General features: G+C 45.9%; 1 protein-coding gene across 3 annotated transcripts in view; it reads left to right on the top strand.

The window, feature by feature from the left end:
* The first annotated feature begins 958 nt into the window (after window positions 1-958).
* magi3b (membrane associated guanylate kinase, WW and PDZ domain containing 3b) overlaps window positions 959-16,288 on the top strand; it is a 148,414-nt gene continuing 133,084 nt past the window's right edge. For 2 of the 3 annotated variants that reach the window (XM_084346526.1, XM_084346528.1), the window contains exon 1: window positions 959-3,502. In XM_084346526.1, coding sequence (XP_084202652.1) covers window positions 3,196-3,502 — 307 coding nt within the window. In that variant the 5' untranslated portion in view covers window positions 959-3,195. The remainder of the gene's footprint in view (window positions 3,503-16,288) is intronic. The other variant, XM_084346527.1, reaches the window with a different exon arrangement.

Raw genomic sequence — 16,288 nt, 5'->3', positions numbered from 1 at the left:
GCAAAAGCAAACTGTGCATCGTTTATAACACGCTGTGAAACACGACGAGCGCTCTCCAGGGATGAAGTGACATTCACAAAGTTTAATTAACTTCCACAGCTGCACTTAAACACCACTCCAGTTCTGCTTCGTCTTGTATTTCGAAACATTTGTCATGAAACCAGCATTTAAAGACAACGGAGCCGTTATGTCCCATAGTGTTGTCAAAACATCAGGATTACAGATGTGTGTCCATTCTGAAGACTTGAGACAGTGTCAGTACTCATTTCCATAGCATCTATACGCTTGTACTTTTTCTGGGGCTACTTGTAATTGAGTATTTTTTTCAAGTAGGTCATTTTACACGTATTTAAGTTTGCATTACTTATGTGAAGTGTAATTTCAATAAAAGGCAAAGATCCCTATGTGCACAGATGCGTTCAGGAACATTACCATCAGCCTTGGAGACCGGCAGGTTTAGTGGCACCCCAGAGGAGGACAGACTTTGTTTGTTGTGTGAGCTAAGGGACATACTCTTCACTAAAATGTCCTCCATTTGTGCTGATTTCTTTTGGTTGGCTGATTATGAAACACTTGAGCTGTGCTTTAGGAAGGGAGCCTTTGTTTTTTTTGTAGCAGATTTTCCTTGTTGTGCTTTGAAGAGAAGGCAGATTATTGTGTTTAAAACCAACTGCAGAATGACTTGTAACTTCATGATGAAATGAAATGTAATGAATGCAATGCAACTGTGTTTTCAGTTGTCTTGCAAACCCATGAGGGCTGGGCGCTCCATGTGCATGACACGAAAATAAAAAATATCAATCAATCAATCAATACGTGTTGGAATCTACCTAGTTACTTGACATAGGGACAAAAAAAACATGAAACTGTGCAACAGGTGCACAGAAAGACAAACAGAAACCTCTTTGATTATACACATCATTTTAATACCAGCAGTTTTGCTTGTAATTGCGTAACATTTCACTGACATAACTGTCCTCGTACTTGAGAACAGATTTTCTTCACTCTTTCCACCACTGCTGCTGCTAGCTGTGATTTCTTACACTCCAACAATAAGGTGACACATGCAGCGCTGCAGTGCACACACAGGCCCACCTCCTCCCTCTCCTCTGTCTATAGTTAGAAGTACATCAACTTAAATGCTGTTAGAAGCTGCTTGACTCACAGCACACATGGCTTATTGTATCTATCCTTCAATAAAAATGTTAAATTTGATGCCCTCAATGCCCAAATATCGGTATTTTGCACGGTATTGTATCAAAGTTAGAAATACAAGTATGGTGACAACACTACTACACTACTAAGGACTTTTCAAAATACTATCATACATATCAAAATGGGGGATTAAAAGTTGTAGGCTATTTTAAAGAGGTGTGTTCGGAGGGATTCCTTGTATGTGGTCAGTGAGCAGGAGTCTCTGGTGCTCTTGGGGAGCGAGCTCCAGAGGGCGGGAGCAGCAGGAGAAGGCCCTTGGCGTCAGCTGACAGGAGGGTGCCGGTGGGAGTGGGCCTCAGGTGGAGGAGTAGGGAGGCAGCCAGGTTGTGGAGGAGCTTTGTAGGTGATGAGGAGAAGTCTGAAGTGGATTCGCTGAGGGACAGAGAGCCAGAGGGTCTGGGAGTGGGAGTTCTCTCCTCTTTATTTGCATGTGTTTGGTTTTGAGGTAATCCAAAAGAAGTGGAGTAAGTAGTCAAGTTACATTACTTTTACCGACCAGGTAATAAGTAACCGTACCAGAAAACATTTTTTTAAAGTAACCCTCCCAACTTTGTGAACTAGTTGGTACATGCACACGAGCTCATGCTCCCAGGCCATGCGGTGTGCAGGCTGTGGGTCCAGGTGGGAGTGTAGTTTTCCCCCTCCAGTCAAAGGTCAGATTTCCAGCGCTGAACCTACTTTAAAGATGGTAATTTATGCATTAACACAGTACAAGGTGACTGCGAGCGTTTCCTGCGTGCACAAGAGGAAAACAAAGCTGCGATGATAATGATTAAGTCAATTCATAGGTCATGCGTGGATAAATGCGGCTGGAGGCGGTCGAGTGTTGTCTTCGTGCAGGTATGTGACAGACCTGAGGGAGGGCTGGAGCACAGGGGTGGATTCTCCGGCTGTGTCAGTAGGTGGCGCTGTGGAGACGCTTATTAGATCAAACGGAACGTCCTCCCAGAGACTTCTCACCTCGCTCTGTGCAAATTAAGCGTCTTAATTAGGTGTAATTTGTTTTGCACGCTTCATATTAGGATTACATGCTCCGCGTGTTTGTAGTCAGTCCTGTGTGTCACACTCGCTGTGCCAAACATCCGAGAACGCGCTCCTAAATGTTACAATAAATGCAGGTAAGCATACATTCAAGACCGGGGCTATATGACAATAAGTGACAGTGAGCGTTACTGGACTCATACAGTGTTTTTTCCCCTCTTTCTTGTCGTTTAGTACCGCAGCACACCGGAGGATGGAGCCAGCATGAGCGTCTGGAGAAGCGCCGCCGCCGCTGAGCGTAAAAAAGGGGCGTTCCGGAGCTTGGCAACATCTCTGTTGGCGGTGCCAGGTGTGTTCAAACCTGTGGCAGAAGGAACGCTCGCAGATGTCTCTCAGCTCACTCACCGTGGGCTGGATCTCAACTGCTTCAACCGCCCGCCGGTGATCGCTGCCGCCCGTCTGTTATTTCCAGCCTGCCCACAGGTATGAGGGATTTCTCGTTGACGCACTACATTTCAGCGACAGACGCTCCACAATCCGCCGCCGAGTGAGTAAAAAAAAAAAGAAAAAAGAAAATCCTCTGTTTACATTCTGTTTTGGCGTCGGGAGGCTCGTCCAGAGGAGGCGAAAGCGCGGATATGTTTCCAGAGTAGCGATGGAGAGCGTCAAACCCGAATCGTCTCCTTTTTAACCATCTCGCCGCTATCAACTCGCCTGCTTTTACGCACAAGGAGCGCTTGGAATTATTGCAGCCCGGGCGGCGGTGCGCACACCGGAGCACAAGCCCGTGGGATGACAGAGCTCAGCGGCACATCCACGGGGTGAAAACCAGCCTCCTTAATGTCAGGAAGATGAAATCCTCAGCAGGTCGGGAGAAGAACTCCGGAGGGTTTATTAGGCCGCGTCACTTCGCCTTCGTCTAACAACAGCGAGCCGAGGCCACTGCAACCAGTCCGATCTCGAGTGTAGTTGTTGGGGGGGGAAAAAAAGGGAGTAACCATGTCCAGAACGCTGAAGAAGAAGAAACACTGGTCCAGCAAAGTGGTGGAGTGCGCGGTGTCATGGGGGAACCTGGGGGACTTTGGCTCCGTGGTGGAGGTCCTGGGAGGAGCAGAGCTGGGACAGTTCCCCTACCTGGGCCAGATGAAGCTGGACGTGCTGGTGTGTCACGTCGGGAAGCTGCCCTACTACGGGGACGTGTTGCTGGAGGTGAACGGGACGCCGGTCAGTGGACTTACAAACCGCGACACCCTGGCTGTCATCCGCCACTTTCGGGAGCCGATTCGCTTGAAGACGGTCAAACCAGGTGCGTCCTCCACGCTTTGCTTTCCTTTTTCTCACCTGAGCTGTTTGTAAGATGAGCCCTCATGCTTGTACACACCCAGCAGAAACATTAGTGCCCTCATCTCAAGTCAAAAATGCTCTAATAACATTAATGTTCAGATTTATCCTCACAGATTACATCATATATAACTTGGAATAGGTTTATAAGTCTCCCTGTGACATATGGGTGTGTGCATGTGAGCTAAAGTTGTCTAAACCCCTCAAAAACAGAGTGAAAAGGTGAACAAAGTGAGTACACACACTTCTCCCAAAGGACACCGAGGACTTGTGCTGTAAACCTCCTGCTGTCCCCTAACATCTAATTGGCCAATTCTCTCACCACTTTGTCAGGAAGATCCACTAGTGATAATGGTAGTAATGGCATGTAGCCCAGTCGGAGCCTTCTAGGCTAAGTGCACTTACATGCATAGAAATAAGGCCTTATTACATCCTCCATTATTCCGGCTACCCTGCTGCCATTGGCTCGCACAGACGCATGGAGTGGTGAGCCGGGTTTGTGTCTCGTTGTCTCATCATTCTACATCCGGCTCTCCAGAAACAAAAAAAAGAAGGAAAAAAAAGGATGCTGGCTGCAACATCCAAACACTCTGATAATGAGGACTAATAGCTGGCGATGCTGCTGGTTCTCAGGTGAAAGGTTGTGTGGCTATTGGCGAGGGAGATTGGCCTCATTTTGCACATTGTATGCTGTTCAAAAGGTTACATCAGCAGCAGCAGCGGCAGCAGCAGCGGCAGCAGAGTCCCAGGACCCTCAGGCCAGGATCCCTGAAGATCAGCTGCAGGCGTGCACATGCGTACTTATGCTGTGTGTCAGTTGCGAGGAGTTTCCACTCATTTTTTATTAATATTTGATTGATTTTTATATCTTTTCACGAGCAAACAAGAGATGAACGGGAGAATGTTTGCCTAGATTTATGAGCCCCGGTGCCTATTAGTGTGCACGCATGCACAAACACATAAAGGTGTTTGTGTGTGTGTGTGTGTTTCATGGCTCTACAATCCCAAGAGCTCCTAACACCACGCTCTCTGCCCCACTAACCAAGGATGATTAATAAAGGGCAGAGAGTGAGGGAAGGGAGAGAGAGAGAGGGAGACACACAAAGATGCAGAGGGAGAGGGAACGGGGAAGGAATCAGCTCTGCCTCTGGCTCCAGGCTTAACTCCCACACGAGGCTGTTTTTGCTCTTTAAATCTCGCAGGGAAGTAATAGGTGGCAAGGATGGCAAAATTCCTCAGCGCCTATTTCGTCAGCGTCACTCACACCAGTCTGGGCTACGTGTCCGTGCTCCCTTCTCAAGGTTACTGTGAGCTCCTCGGTGTTCTGTGTGCACAGTGGGGGCCCCCGCGAAGCCCCTCTGGCGCCAGCGTACAGATGGGGTTGTGATATTGTATGCTTATGTATTGTGCATGTGTGTGTATACATTCCTGTGCGGTAGCCTCATGTTTAATTCACACCTCTTGCATAATTGAGCTAGCGAGTGGATTTTCTCCACTCTGATGGAGGCAGCGGGCCTAGAGGATCAGCTGCGAGCAGGCGGCCCGGGAAAAGCTGCGATGACACGACGGCGGCCGGCAGCGACGGGCGGCCTCTCTCTGGGTCTGCCAGATGTTTCCCCCGTGCTCTTCCCGAGACCCTCTCGTGTGCTCCGCCGTGCCTTGCCCTCTGGAGCTGGTGGGCTTCCCGTGCTGCATGCTTGACAGCTGGGGTGGAGCGGGGAGGGAAGAGATGAGGCGAGGGCGTGCAGAAATGGGGATTTGAGGCGAGGATAGAGAGAAAGATGCAAGTCTCCATGGAGGCTATTATCTATCTGAGCCATTGATCGAGAAGAGTGTAAGCTGAAAGAGTCGCACAGTCACACAGCACTTCACTTACTTTTTCTATTGCTGCCTCTGGTGCATCACATGTTCTCTGGGGACTGTGAAGAAAGAGCCGTCTCTCACATGCATACATCCTCACACGGGGTATGTATGTTTAATGCTTTGAAATGAGGAAGTTCACACTAAGCCTGCGCCAAGATTTTCCTCACGCGCCGTGAGTCGTACGTGCCCATTCTCCTGGTATCTTTGATTAAGCCGGGAGATGCCTCTATTAAAAGCAACGCGCTCGCTACGGGAATCTATTTCTGCCAGTACCTCCAGCTAAGGATCGGGGGAAGAGATGCCTGATGAAAAAGCACCATGAATGGCGTCCCAGAATTTCCGCCGCTCAGTTGTTTTTCTGCTGCGCCTCCTATATGTTTGCAGCTTCAATCACGGTGCGATCAAAACACGCGTACAACCTGTGGCCATTTATATGCAGCTGAATGGATGATGACTCTGACATCAAATGAATAATTTCTCAGTGCAGCGAGTGCGAAAAGCCCCCTTCTATCATGTGGATGATTAATATTAGCTGTGCGAAACCTAAGAAACACATGCATACAAGAAGCCCCGCTGAAGAATTGATGCACTCTGCCTCTGCAGCTCTTTGTGTCTCAGTCAGAGAGTTTGATTCAGCTTTATGATATTTAATAAAGTCATTAAATTAAACCAGACTGCAGGTGTGTTTAAACTAAATGGTTATTCATTTAAATTCAATGAAACACAGTTGGTGTGGGAATAACAGCATTATGATTGGAAGATAGTTGTTTGATCTTTATGCTTTTAATACTTGATAATTGTTGCTGTGATAATGAGAACGTATTAACTTTGCAGAACGGCATAAATCTGTTTCTGAGGTTCCAGAGGATGAGTTTGTTCTTCATTATCTTTGCGTTTTCAAGTGAAATTTGCATAATCAGGCGGCGGATGCTGCTATCGATAACAATTTACCCTAGATTACATTTTGAGTTATCTGCCTCTGCTCACGCAGCAACATATTTTCCATTACCTGCCGATCATGCCAATAGAGAAGAATATAGAGTGACATGAGCCCCTAAGCCCCTGTATCAAACAGCAATAGTGAGTGTGGGTTAATCACATTAATGCACCTCTCATATCAGGAAGTGCCTCTCAATGGAATCATCCTCTTGACAGGCGATGCTTTGTCACAGCGAAGAGATTTGCAGTCGGCTGCCTGGAAAAAAAACAAAAAAAAACGGGGGGGGATTGAGAGTGAGAGTGAGAGTGGGAATACAGCGGCTCAGAGAGCCTGGTCAAATAACTAGAGACATCTGTTCTCGCCTGAGAGATGTTTCTGACAATCAGCTGAATGGAGCAGGAGAGCCATCACATACACTACTCCTCTGGCACAGAACTCATAACAGAGTCATTTAAGGCTCAATGAGCTCTTTCTTAGTGATTTTAAAGTGATTATGAGTTTTTTTTATGCAGATTTATGAAGACATCAGCTGTGATGTGTTTTTCTAAGACCTGATCCTGCTGCTCCGCCATCGGATTATTGACTGTTTGGCGCTTACGTAGCTACGTTTGCGCTTCCTTGTCATTTTAATTGCGCCGTTGCCTGGTATGCATGTTCCCGTAAGTTGTGTACAACTGTCTTGATGTTGCTTTCTAGGCCAGGCGTCCCTTGGAAAAAAACAGTCTTAATCTCATCGGTGCCAACTGTTTCCATAAAGGCTGAATGAACAAATGATAAAATGATTACTGTACACACAATAAACTGTACTGTAGGTGGTTGTGAATTCTCATGTGCCTCATTAGTAGTATAACATGTTGTGAACACAGAATATGATAAAAATGAAACCTGGCAAATCTCAACGTGACACTATATTAAATGGAAGCAGAACGTTTGCGTCAGCTGCTCTCCTGCTGCTTTATTCATTGAACCAGCACAGCTCTGATGTGCTCCTATATAGAAGAACCTAAAGGGCCATACAAATGTGTTTTTTTTGTCATGTTTCAGCCCATTAGCTGTAAATATCTATACACTCTGTGTTTCTGCTGAGCATTTTCTAAAGCTCACTGTAGTGTATACGATTGCACAATGTGTTTTTAATACCTTCCAGGCCTGGACAGTTTTCAGTTTATTTCGCTGCATTATGAAAAACACCCCTCACTAACTTTCATTTAGGTTATCCATCACAGCGAATACAATGTCTCGTTGTCATTGTGTGGCGACAAAGCTCGGATTTTCCACACAATGACGACGCGACCTTGACAACAATAAAAAGCAGAATGATGGATTCTGATGGATTGAGTCCCAACAGTCTCCTTTATCCGCATGAAATCGTACTCACTCGTAGATACCGGCCACCTAGATCTGCCAGTTTTTCTCATGTAGAGCCATGTACAGTTCCTTAAGAAATTGACAAGAATGTTGAAAAACATCGTAACTCATAATGTTTAAGAAAGCGAGAAAAAATACTCTTTATCCAGATCCACGCCAATTGTGATGGGTGTTGTTCTGGGCTGGAACCCATCCTCCATCCAAGTTTTGTCAAAATCTGTTCAATAGTTTTTGTGCAATCCTGCTGATAAACCAACAAACAAACGGACGAAGGTAGAAACAGCCTCCTTGGCGGAGGTAATGACTGCCTGAGAGCTGGTAAACATAAATCTGAAAAGTTTAAAATGCTCTAAATGGTGGGCAGTAATGTAACGTTTGTATTATTTGCAGAAAGTTGTATAGATGTTGTATAGCCGCCAAACTTTTGGTATAGTTTGACGAAAATGGTCCCAACTCAAGTTCCATTTACTGGCTCTTTACAGAGTTGTCATGATGGTGGCACAAGAAGAAAAGTTCACCAAAGTTATTACTATACAATCTAATTCAACATGCTCGTGTCTGCAAAATTACACTCAAAATCTTAAATGGTTGCGCCGGAGTCAGTGGAACACAAAGTCTGTAGAGCCTAACGATACAACCAATAGACTGACATTGCCATCCTTAGAGCCATGCCTCCAGTCAAGTGTTAAATAACATTCAGTTTAAAATCACATGAACACATTTGGAATCTCACTCTTGGTGTCAACGAGCTCATCTGAAGGAGCTCTGGGGCTGCGTTAAACAAAAAAAAGCTCAGGACCAGACCGCTTTAATAGTCCAAGCAGGTGCTTATGATTTGACCGTCATGCTAGTTAACCTCCGACAGTGTTGGAGAGGGGAAGCACGGCGGCGAACACTCGATCACAAGCCCTCCTGTTTTGTTGGCACCACCGGGCCACCGGCATGTCACCGCGCTCATCGGGGGAGCGCTGGTTAGTTCGTGCTGCGCAGAGACACTTAGGCAGGGCTTATCAAGCTGCAAATGCAAGACGATTTCCGCAGTGCCAAAGCATGACAATTAGCAGGAGTGTTGTTCCATCGCTGTTCTCAACCTTCTAACCTCGCCTCATTAATGTCTGACTAACTTTCGGCGCCGTCTCTCTCCACGCTCCCTCCTCTGTTCTCTCTGAATCAGAGGGATTAATTCTGTGGCGGCGATTTAGATTGTCTGCTCAATGTCGTGTGATGACTGTGATGCATTTTGTTGACACGTTTATCGTACAGAAAAGTGTCAGGCCTTTAATTAAATTCAATCAATAATATCTTTCTCATTATAGCTCTTCAAATGCGCCAATAACCTGGGTCACTCACCGCCATTATTGTGGCCATATTTCACATGTGGTTGGATACTGAACGTTTCTGCAAAACCTCTCTTTATGTTGCAACTTTATGTTTGTTTAGGTCAAGTTTTTTTTATTTCTCTCTTGTCACAACGCTGTGCTTATGCTCTGGTTAGGTTTAGGCACAAAAACCACTTGGATAGGGTTAGGAAAACATAATGGTTTGGCTTAAAAAAACCTGTTTTGGTCGCCACGATCATGGATGGAGATGATCCGACTTCCTGTGAAAAATAGCCGGCATGGGTCCCCACAAAAAACACTGGAAATGTCCACGGGTCTCCTTTAAAAGATTCCGCTTTTGACAGCACAAAAATGGCTGGAAATGTCCTTAGGTATCCTTTAAAATAACCAGTGGCGTGACCCTGACTGTGGTCAGCCGTTTGGCAGCCTTGTTGGTATGTGATAACGCCACTGCCGTCCCCTCCACCTCCTGATATGACATAAGCATATAATGTGACCACAAAATGCCACGTTTGGTGCAGATGTCCATCTTGCATGTGTCTGTGGTTTGCATAAACATTAACTGCTAACATTACATCCAACCCGTGCAGTTGCAACATGTGATTAAACTCCGTCAGTCCTCTGTACTCCTGCTCTAAGTGAAGACAGCATGTTTCTTACTGTGAATCTGCACAGACATGGATGTAAACTGTAACTTGACTGGTGCACGGAGGCGCTGATTCTAGTTAAATACTTACTTTAAACTAGGTGAAAGGAGGATATTTATATTTCTCAATCCTTGCTATTTATTTCTTTGTAAGCACGCCATGCTTTTTATGTCTGTTTGGCCTTTCGCTATATCATCCTGCAAAGCATTTTGTTGATGTACAGCTTGTTTGTCCTCTGTGACTGTCATCAAGCATCTCCCGTATGTGCCGGAGGCAGCTGTCAGACTTTTTAGTGAAGTGCTGCTGTCTAACCACACACACACACACACACACACACACACACACACACACACACACACACACACTCAAAAATACAAGGAGAGAGAGATCTAAGTGCAAAATGTCCATCTCGACACATAGTTTTAATTAGAACTGAGACCTTAAATCTAATTTTTTCCCCTAAAGACCTGCTGACTATCTAAAATACAGATTAAAAAAAAGGGATTTCAGACATAACGATAAACAAAGACAAACTGATTTATTAAATTAATCAACTTCTGGATGTTAATTCCCACTTTTGTTTTTGGCCGAATTAACATATCAAGACTGAATAGCAGGAGTGTTGGCTTGTTGTTTTGTTTTTACTGCAGTGCAACACTATATCAGTTCCCCCATAAAACTGCTGCAAAGCAGAGCTGCCAACACCCCAAAGCATCCTCGTTGAGATCCCACTCTCTCATGCCTGGCAGTGTGTCGGTGGGGGCAGGGGGAGTGGGTGGGAAAGGAGGCGTAATGCGAATACAAAACAAACGAGCGTAAAGTTGCTTCCAACCCTACTCCAGGTCCTCAATAATTCATCAATACTAGAGCCGGATACTCCACTCGTGTGCGTGTGTGTGTACACGTGCGCGACGACTGGTGATATCAGAGGAAAGGCTACAGTCAAAAAAGCGTAGCATGACTCCCGCTTTACCGCAGCGCGCTCTCATTATTCCCACTTTGATCAAGTTGGCGCAGCGCTTCTCGTGCTCTCCGGCAGCACCTGCAGCGGCTGCAGCGTAAACGGCATGCTCGATGAGATGCTCTGGAGTTGGAACTGTGCATTTTTGAAAATTGATGATCAGAGGGTGTCACGGTGATTGCCGTGTGGCGGTGAAATGTATGTGCTGTTTCCCTTCATGGGTGTCGCTTAGGTTTATATGCAGCTATATAGAGGAGGTTGAATAGCTGCAAACTGTGAGTTGATTTCAACAACCGCTGTAACAATGTGGGAAATGCATTTTTCAGCTTTCAAGCCTGAACGTCTTTAAGTCATACATCATGTCTCTATAATCAGGTCTGTTTATCGCTGCGGCATTCTGCAAACAAGCAAAAAAAAAAAAGGTAAAAGTGAGAGTAAATGGGTTTATTCTCCAGACTCCTGTTTATATGAGTATAAATATAATGTAAATAGAGTCGCTGAAATGGAAGGAGGAATCCTTTTTTTAGTGTTTTTAAAAAAAGAAACAGGAAATTGTGGAGCTTTAAAAACGTGGGAGGACTGACTGAGAGTTGTGCTTGAATAAAGTGAAGCAGTTTGCATTGTCAACCTTGATTTCTGGCCGTGCTGAGGCGCCTGTCCAGGCCACGAGGCAGACGTTATGGCGATCACCTACCAGGGAGCTCAGGGTGGTGGACGCAGATCATAGTGGCGGCGTTTAATGAGCAAGTGTGTGCGTGTTGAGGGAACGGAGGGGTCAGACCAGTACAAGCAAACATAATCTACGCTACATGGGGGAAAAGCCCGGGAAGTTGCGTCTCCAACATGGGAGAATTATCTCTCTAATTGCATCATCTATAGTAGCTTACAGTAGCGTCGCTCATAAAGCTGTAAAGCATACAAATAGCATTTGAGTGTTTACAGTATGTTGAATTTCCTCAGGGATATATATTATTTTCAATCACTGGGAGGTTCTGGGGGATTTTCAGTTCCTCTGTGCCTTCAGTCCCTGTTCCAATTAAAGACTCCGTTGTCGTCCTAAATGCCTGTTAGCGCTCGTACTGCGATATAATGACTAACTCTAATCCCGGCCCAGTAAATATGTATTTATTAGGGGCTCATGAAATCATTTGTTACATTTTTTAGTTGAATACAGGGAGGTAATTTTCACCATTGGGAGTGTGTTTCACCGCTGACTGAATAGGCGAGCAGTAATGGGTATTGGAAGTGGTTATTTTTGCTTTGACCTGCATCCTATTTGCCCCCATTACCTACTGTTGTTTCTGCCGGCATTGTGGAGGGCTCTGTTTTCCCTCCGCTCCTCTCTGACCTACAGTTGTGAGATCTCTGCCGTATATTCTCTCCCGGCGACATAAATGTGTCCTTTTCTAAATGTAACCATAGAGTAGATGTCCAGATACTCAGCGTACAACCCCTGTAGCTGGTTGTATCATACTTTTTGGATTTAGTGGTATCATTTTATCCCCTGGCAACCGCATAAACCCCCTAAATATGAAATAGTCCAAATAGGATCATAACAGGAGCTTAAAATCCCCAGAAGATGCTTATATGTGATATAGCAACAATCTGAAAATACAAGGGTTCATCCCTAATGTGATTTTTTCTTTTCCCCCCTCCTTTTTCCTGACGTCTTCCTCCTCAGACTGCATCAGTCACATCCTGCACATGTGAAACAGAATTGGGGATGGGTAAGAGGTGGGGGTTGGGCCGTCTTTTTGGTCGAGCATCGTCTCTGTCAGCGTCTGAGAGCAGATCGGAGGGGACGGCTGGTGAGGAGTCACTCCTCGGTCTGAGAGTCTTGTTTATTTTACCAGAGGCACAGCAGCCATACGGCGGCTGACTGACCAAGCACTGTCATGAAGGACGTTATCTTTATGCAACAATGATTGCTACACGCCATCGTCCCTCCACCCAACCCCCCTTCAGCTGCGTTCAGCGATTGCACACTTGGCCGGCGTGTCGCTAGCCGCTTTTCCTATTTTCCAGATGTGCATTATCCTCCAACTGGTGTTTATCACGGCGAGATAGGGGCTCAGGTCACCTCTAGACAGCTCACAGGTAATGGGCCTTGACATCTGAATTAGTCTGCTCTTTCAAAGGGTGATTAGCAAGCAGCTTAGGATTCTGAGGGGATGTCGATAGGCAGACACAAACAGGCCGGGGCGACGGGCCGGTGGGGTGCTGCCTCTCTGTGGTTCATGATGGGAGGCTCGCCAGTAATACGGCTCATCATGAGGTGGTCACGGTGTGGTTTTGCAGATGACGGAGGGTGGGAGTGAGAGGGGGGGGGTGACTGGGGCAAGTGCGATTATGCGTTTGCACTGGTGATTTAGCCACTTGAAGTATATAATTTTCATTAGCTGATACTGCAGAGTGAACAGTGAACCAATCTGCTGCCCTCATAAACTTAATGAATAGCAGAGCCTCCAAATTTTATCCCAAAATCTTGCTCCTGTCTCTGTGCCTTGGCTGTGTGGCTGACTGGCCCAGCTGTTACGCTCATCCCCAGCTCTTTTATTATTCCTTGGCTGTGTGATTCGCTGTGTGCTTGTGGCGGCAGGGGAACGGCTGGCTTTGTAGAATCTTAATAGCGGTGAGCTAGCGCCAAGCCTTCCATTCGCCCGCTTGCTGCAGGCGTGTGACTGAATGCCAATGAGACATTAGGGGCTGAGGCAGGATGGATCAGGCCAGGCTGTGGCAGGCGGGATCCGAGTGGCTGTAGAGCCCTTAACCAGGTGAGGGGCGCGCACGAGGCTGCACAGCAAGAGGCGCTCTGCACGTCGGGGGTTATCTCAGCGCACCTAATCGTCAGGATGCGCCCTCTCCCGCGCTTCCCTGTCAAGAGGGAGATAATCTAAGTGCATTCTGTTCGACTTTGACTTTGCGCAGCTTCCTTTGTAACATACTGCCCCAGAAAGTGAGGATGTTAGATTAGACCTGTTAGATTCTGATTCAGGAATGACACAATGATAAATGACGCTAAAGCGAGGGACACAGCGCAGAGTCTCTGCTAAAGCTACAGAGGTATTCCAGATGACCATTTACAGCTCTTCATCTCCTCTCCTCTCCTCTCCTCTCCTCTCCTCTCCTCGGTTATGTAATCTCCACTCCCCCTTTGGGTCAGGCTGGGTGATAAAATATGTTATTTTTCTTAATTTCCAGTCTGCAACAGTATTTGAAGATATTTGCCTTTTTTTTTTTCTGTTGAAAATGCATTAATGTGATTTCTTAATTAAGCCTCCCTTGTAATAACACTGATTACACTGCGGTGTTTAATTCAATATAATCTCCTCTTGTTTGCCTATCACCACAAATTATGTATCACTGCGTCCGTACGATTTCATGTTGACTGTATAAGGAATATACCGCTGAAGACTATAGGTTTCCAGTTCCAGTATATCAGCCAAGGAATGACTAAATTGTGTCTGTATGCAAGTGTTATGTCACATCTCGAGCATGAATTCTCCTTAATTCTGTAGGTGACTCAGACAACACAGGACCTGTCAGTGTAAAATAAACGGAGAGCTGTAACGCTCTCCTGTACACACTCGTGCACACGCATCAGCACATTAATCCGTCTCCTTCGCAGCATGCACATGGTTCTCCACATGACGCAGATGTTGCTAACAGTGGGATGGAACCATGGGTGGATGCAGAAGCCCCAGTCACCCAGTCACTGCCTAATCTGATTACAGACGGCTTCACACAGACTGATGAAGAGAGGGCATCAGGGAACGGACAGATGGACGAGTCATGGTTGTTAACAGCTGTGGTTAACGCTGTTGTGTAATATACAGTTGTGGTGTCCAGGAAGAGGAGGGCATGTAAAAGCAGTTCACAGCACCCCGCCGAGGCCGTGTGTCGTGAAACAGCCACGTCGTGACACAGAAATCATCCTATATGCATCCGTCTGTCTCGGGATCGTACCTCCAAATTGCACCTCCTGCCTTGCCTTGACTTGTGTACTTGCATTATCCCAAATGTTCCCAAAAATGTTCAAACCAAGAGAAATCCAGATGTCTGCTCAGGGTAATGGTGCCTTTGATTTTGGTCACAATGAAGGACCGTCTGCAATTTGGACTAAAATGTAAATTTGTAAATTTTCAACATTAGGTAGTAGATTTTCATCAGCAGTGGTGGTTATTTAATGGTGCTCTCCAGGATGATTGGTGGGTTTTTGCCAGAATACTTTGCCGTACGTTAGCCTCAAGGCAGAGAGCAAAGAAACGCAGGAGGTGTGCACCTGTGTGTCTGCATTCAGGTCAATCACTAAGCTCAGCACTCTCTTTCTTCTTTTCCCCCTCTCCTCTCTGTAACGTTCCGTTAATGAAGTAAATCACATCTTTAAAGCTCCAGTCCACAGTCAACGTTACAGTGCATAAACACCAAAATCACCTCCACTGATCGCTGCTACAGTCAGGTTGATAAACAGGAGTGAAGATAAATCAACTTTTTATTCCCAAAAGTTAAAACGTAATCTCTGAGCTCTTCTTCTGTTAGTAAACGGCTCAGAATCGGGGCAGAATACGATCAAGGTGTTTATTCCTCCAGAAGGCCTAGCTCTGCACCTGCCTGGGCTGGCCGCCTCTGATCAGCTAAGCACTGTGACACTTTGCAAACGTCTTTTGTTTTGTTTTCATAGAGAGACCCTCAGCAGCAGAAATGACATATTTTGCATCCTTGGGTAAGACACCAAACTCCAATTTCCTTCCACTGGTCAGACGTGGAAATAAGTCATAGTGTCTGCGTGAATGAGCAGCAAAAACCTTGTAAAACACTTTGGATAAAAGTGCTCTTTATTACATAAATGTGGCAACTTACCACTTACATTTGCCATAATTCTCCCATGCAGTTGGGTCTGGCAGTCGTCTTTACTTCCAGTGTGAGGCTGTCAGCAGCAGATGTGATCCATAATTTGAACGTCCATCACAGTACAGAGAGAGAGGTGGGAAGAACGGGAGGACGTGTGTTTATATTAGATTGCATACAGCAAACGTTTCACCATTGATTAATGAAGCTAAACAAAATCAAGAAGCGGAGTGGCTCGTGTTGATTCAAATCACGTTCATTATGTGTTTTTTTTTTTTTTTTTTCAGCCTCTCTCGCCGCCCCCAACCCCACAACAAGACTTCACAGGAGTTTGTAGAGTTTCAACCAGAGTTGAGTGTTGGCAGCTGGTGCTCGAGGAGCTCACTGTTAGATTTGCAGATCTGAGGCTATTTTCTGTCCAATTTAAGTTACATAAAGCACATATTTAGGAAATAACAAGGCAATTACACCGGCAGACCAGTTAAGATTTTTTTGAACAAGTCATAAACACATTTTATAATCACAAAGGCTCATTTGTCTCTTTAATTTCGCTGCTACACTCGCATCTGGCACACTGTACTACGTAGCTGCACCATATACCCAGCAGTCCTTTCAAAAGCCAACAATGCTCTGCCCACTCTGACCTGACTCTGCTGTAACACCTGCTGCTACTGCTGCTCCCCCCCTATACAATTACATGAGCAAACCTGCCTGACGACAGTCCGATCATATCTTTCGGATGGCTTCCTTGACCAAATAAATGGTTTGCGGGCCTCGAACGTGG

Source organism: Pagrus pagrus (assembly GCF_965226575.1).
Source record: "Pagrus pagrus genome assembly, chromosome: 3".
Lineage (NCBI taxonomy): Eukaryota > Metazoa > Chordata > Actinopteri > Spariformes > Sparidae > Pagrus > Pagrus pagrus.
This window is presented reverse-complemented; position numbering and strand designations above follow the sequence as displayed.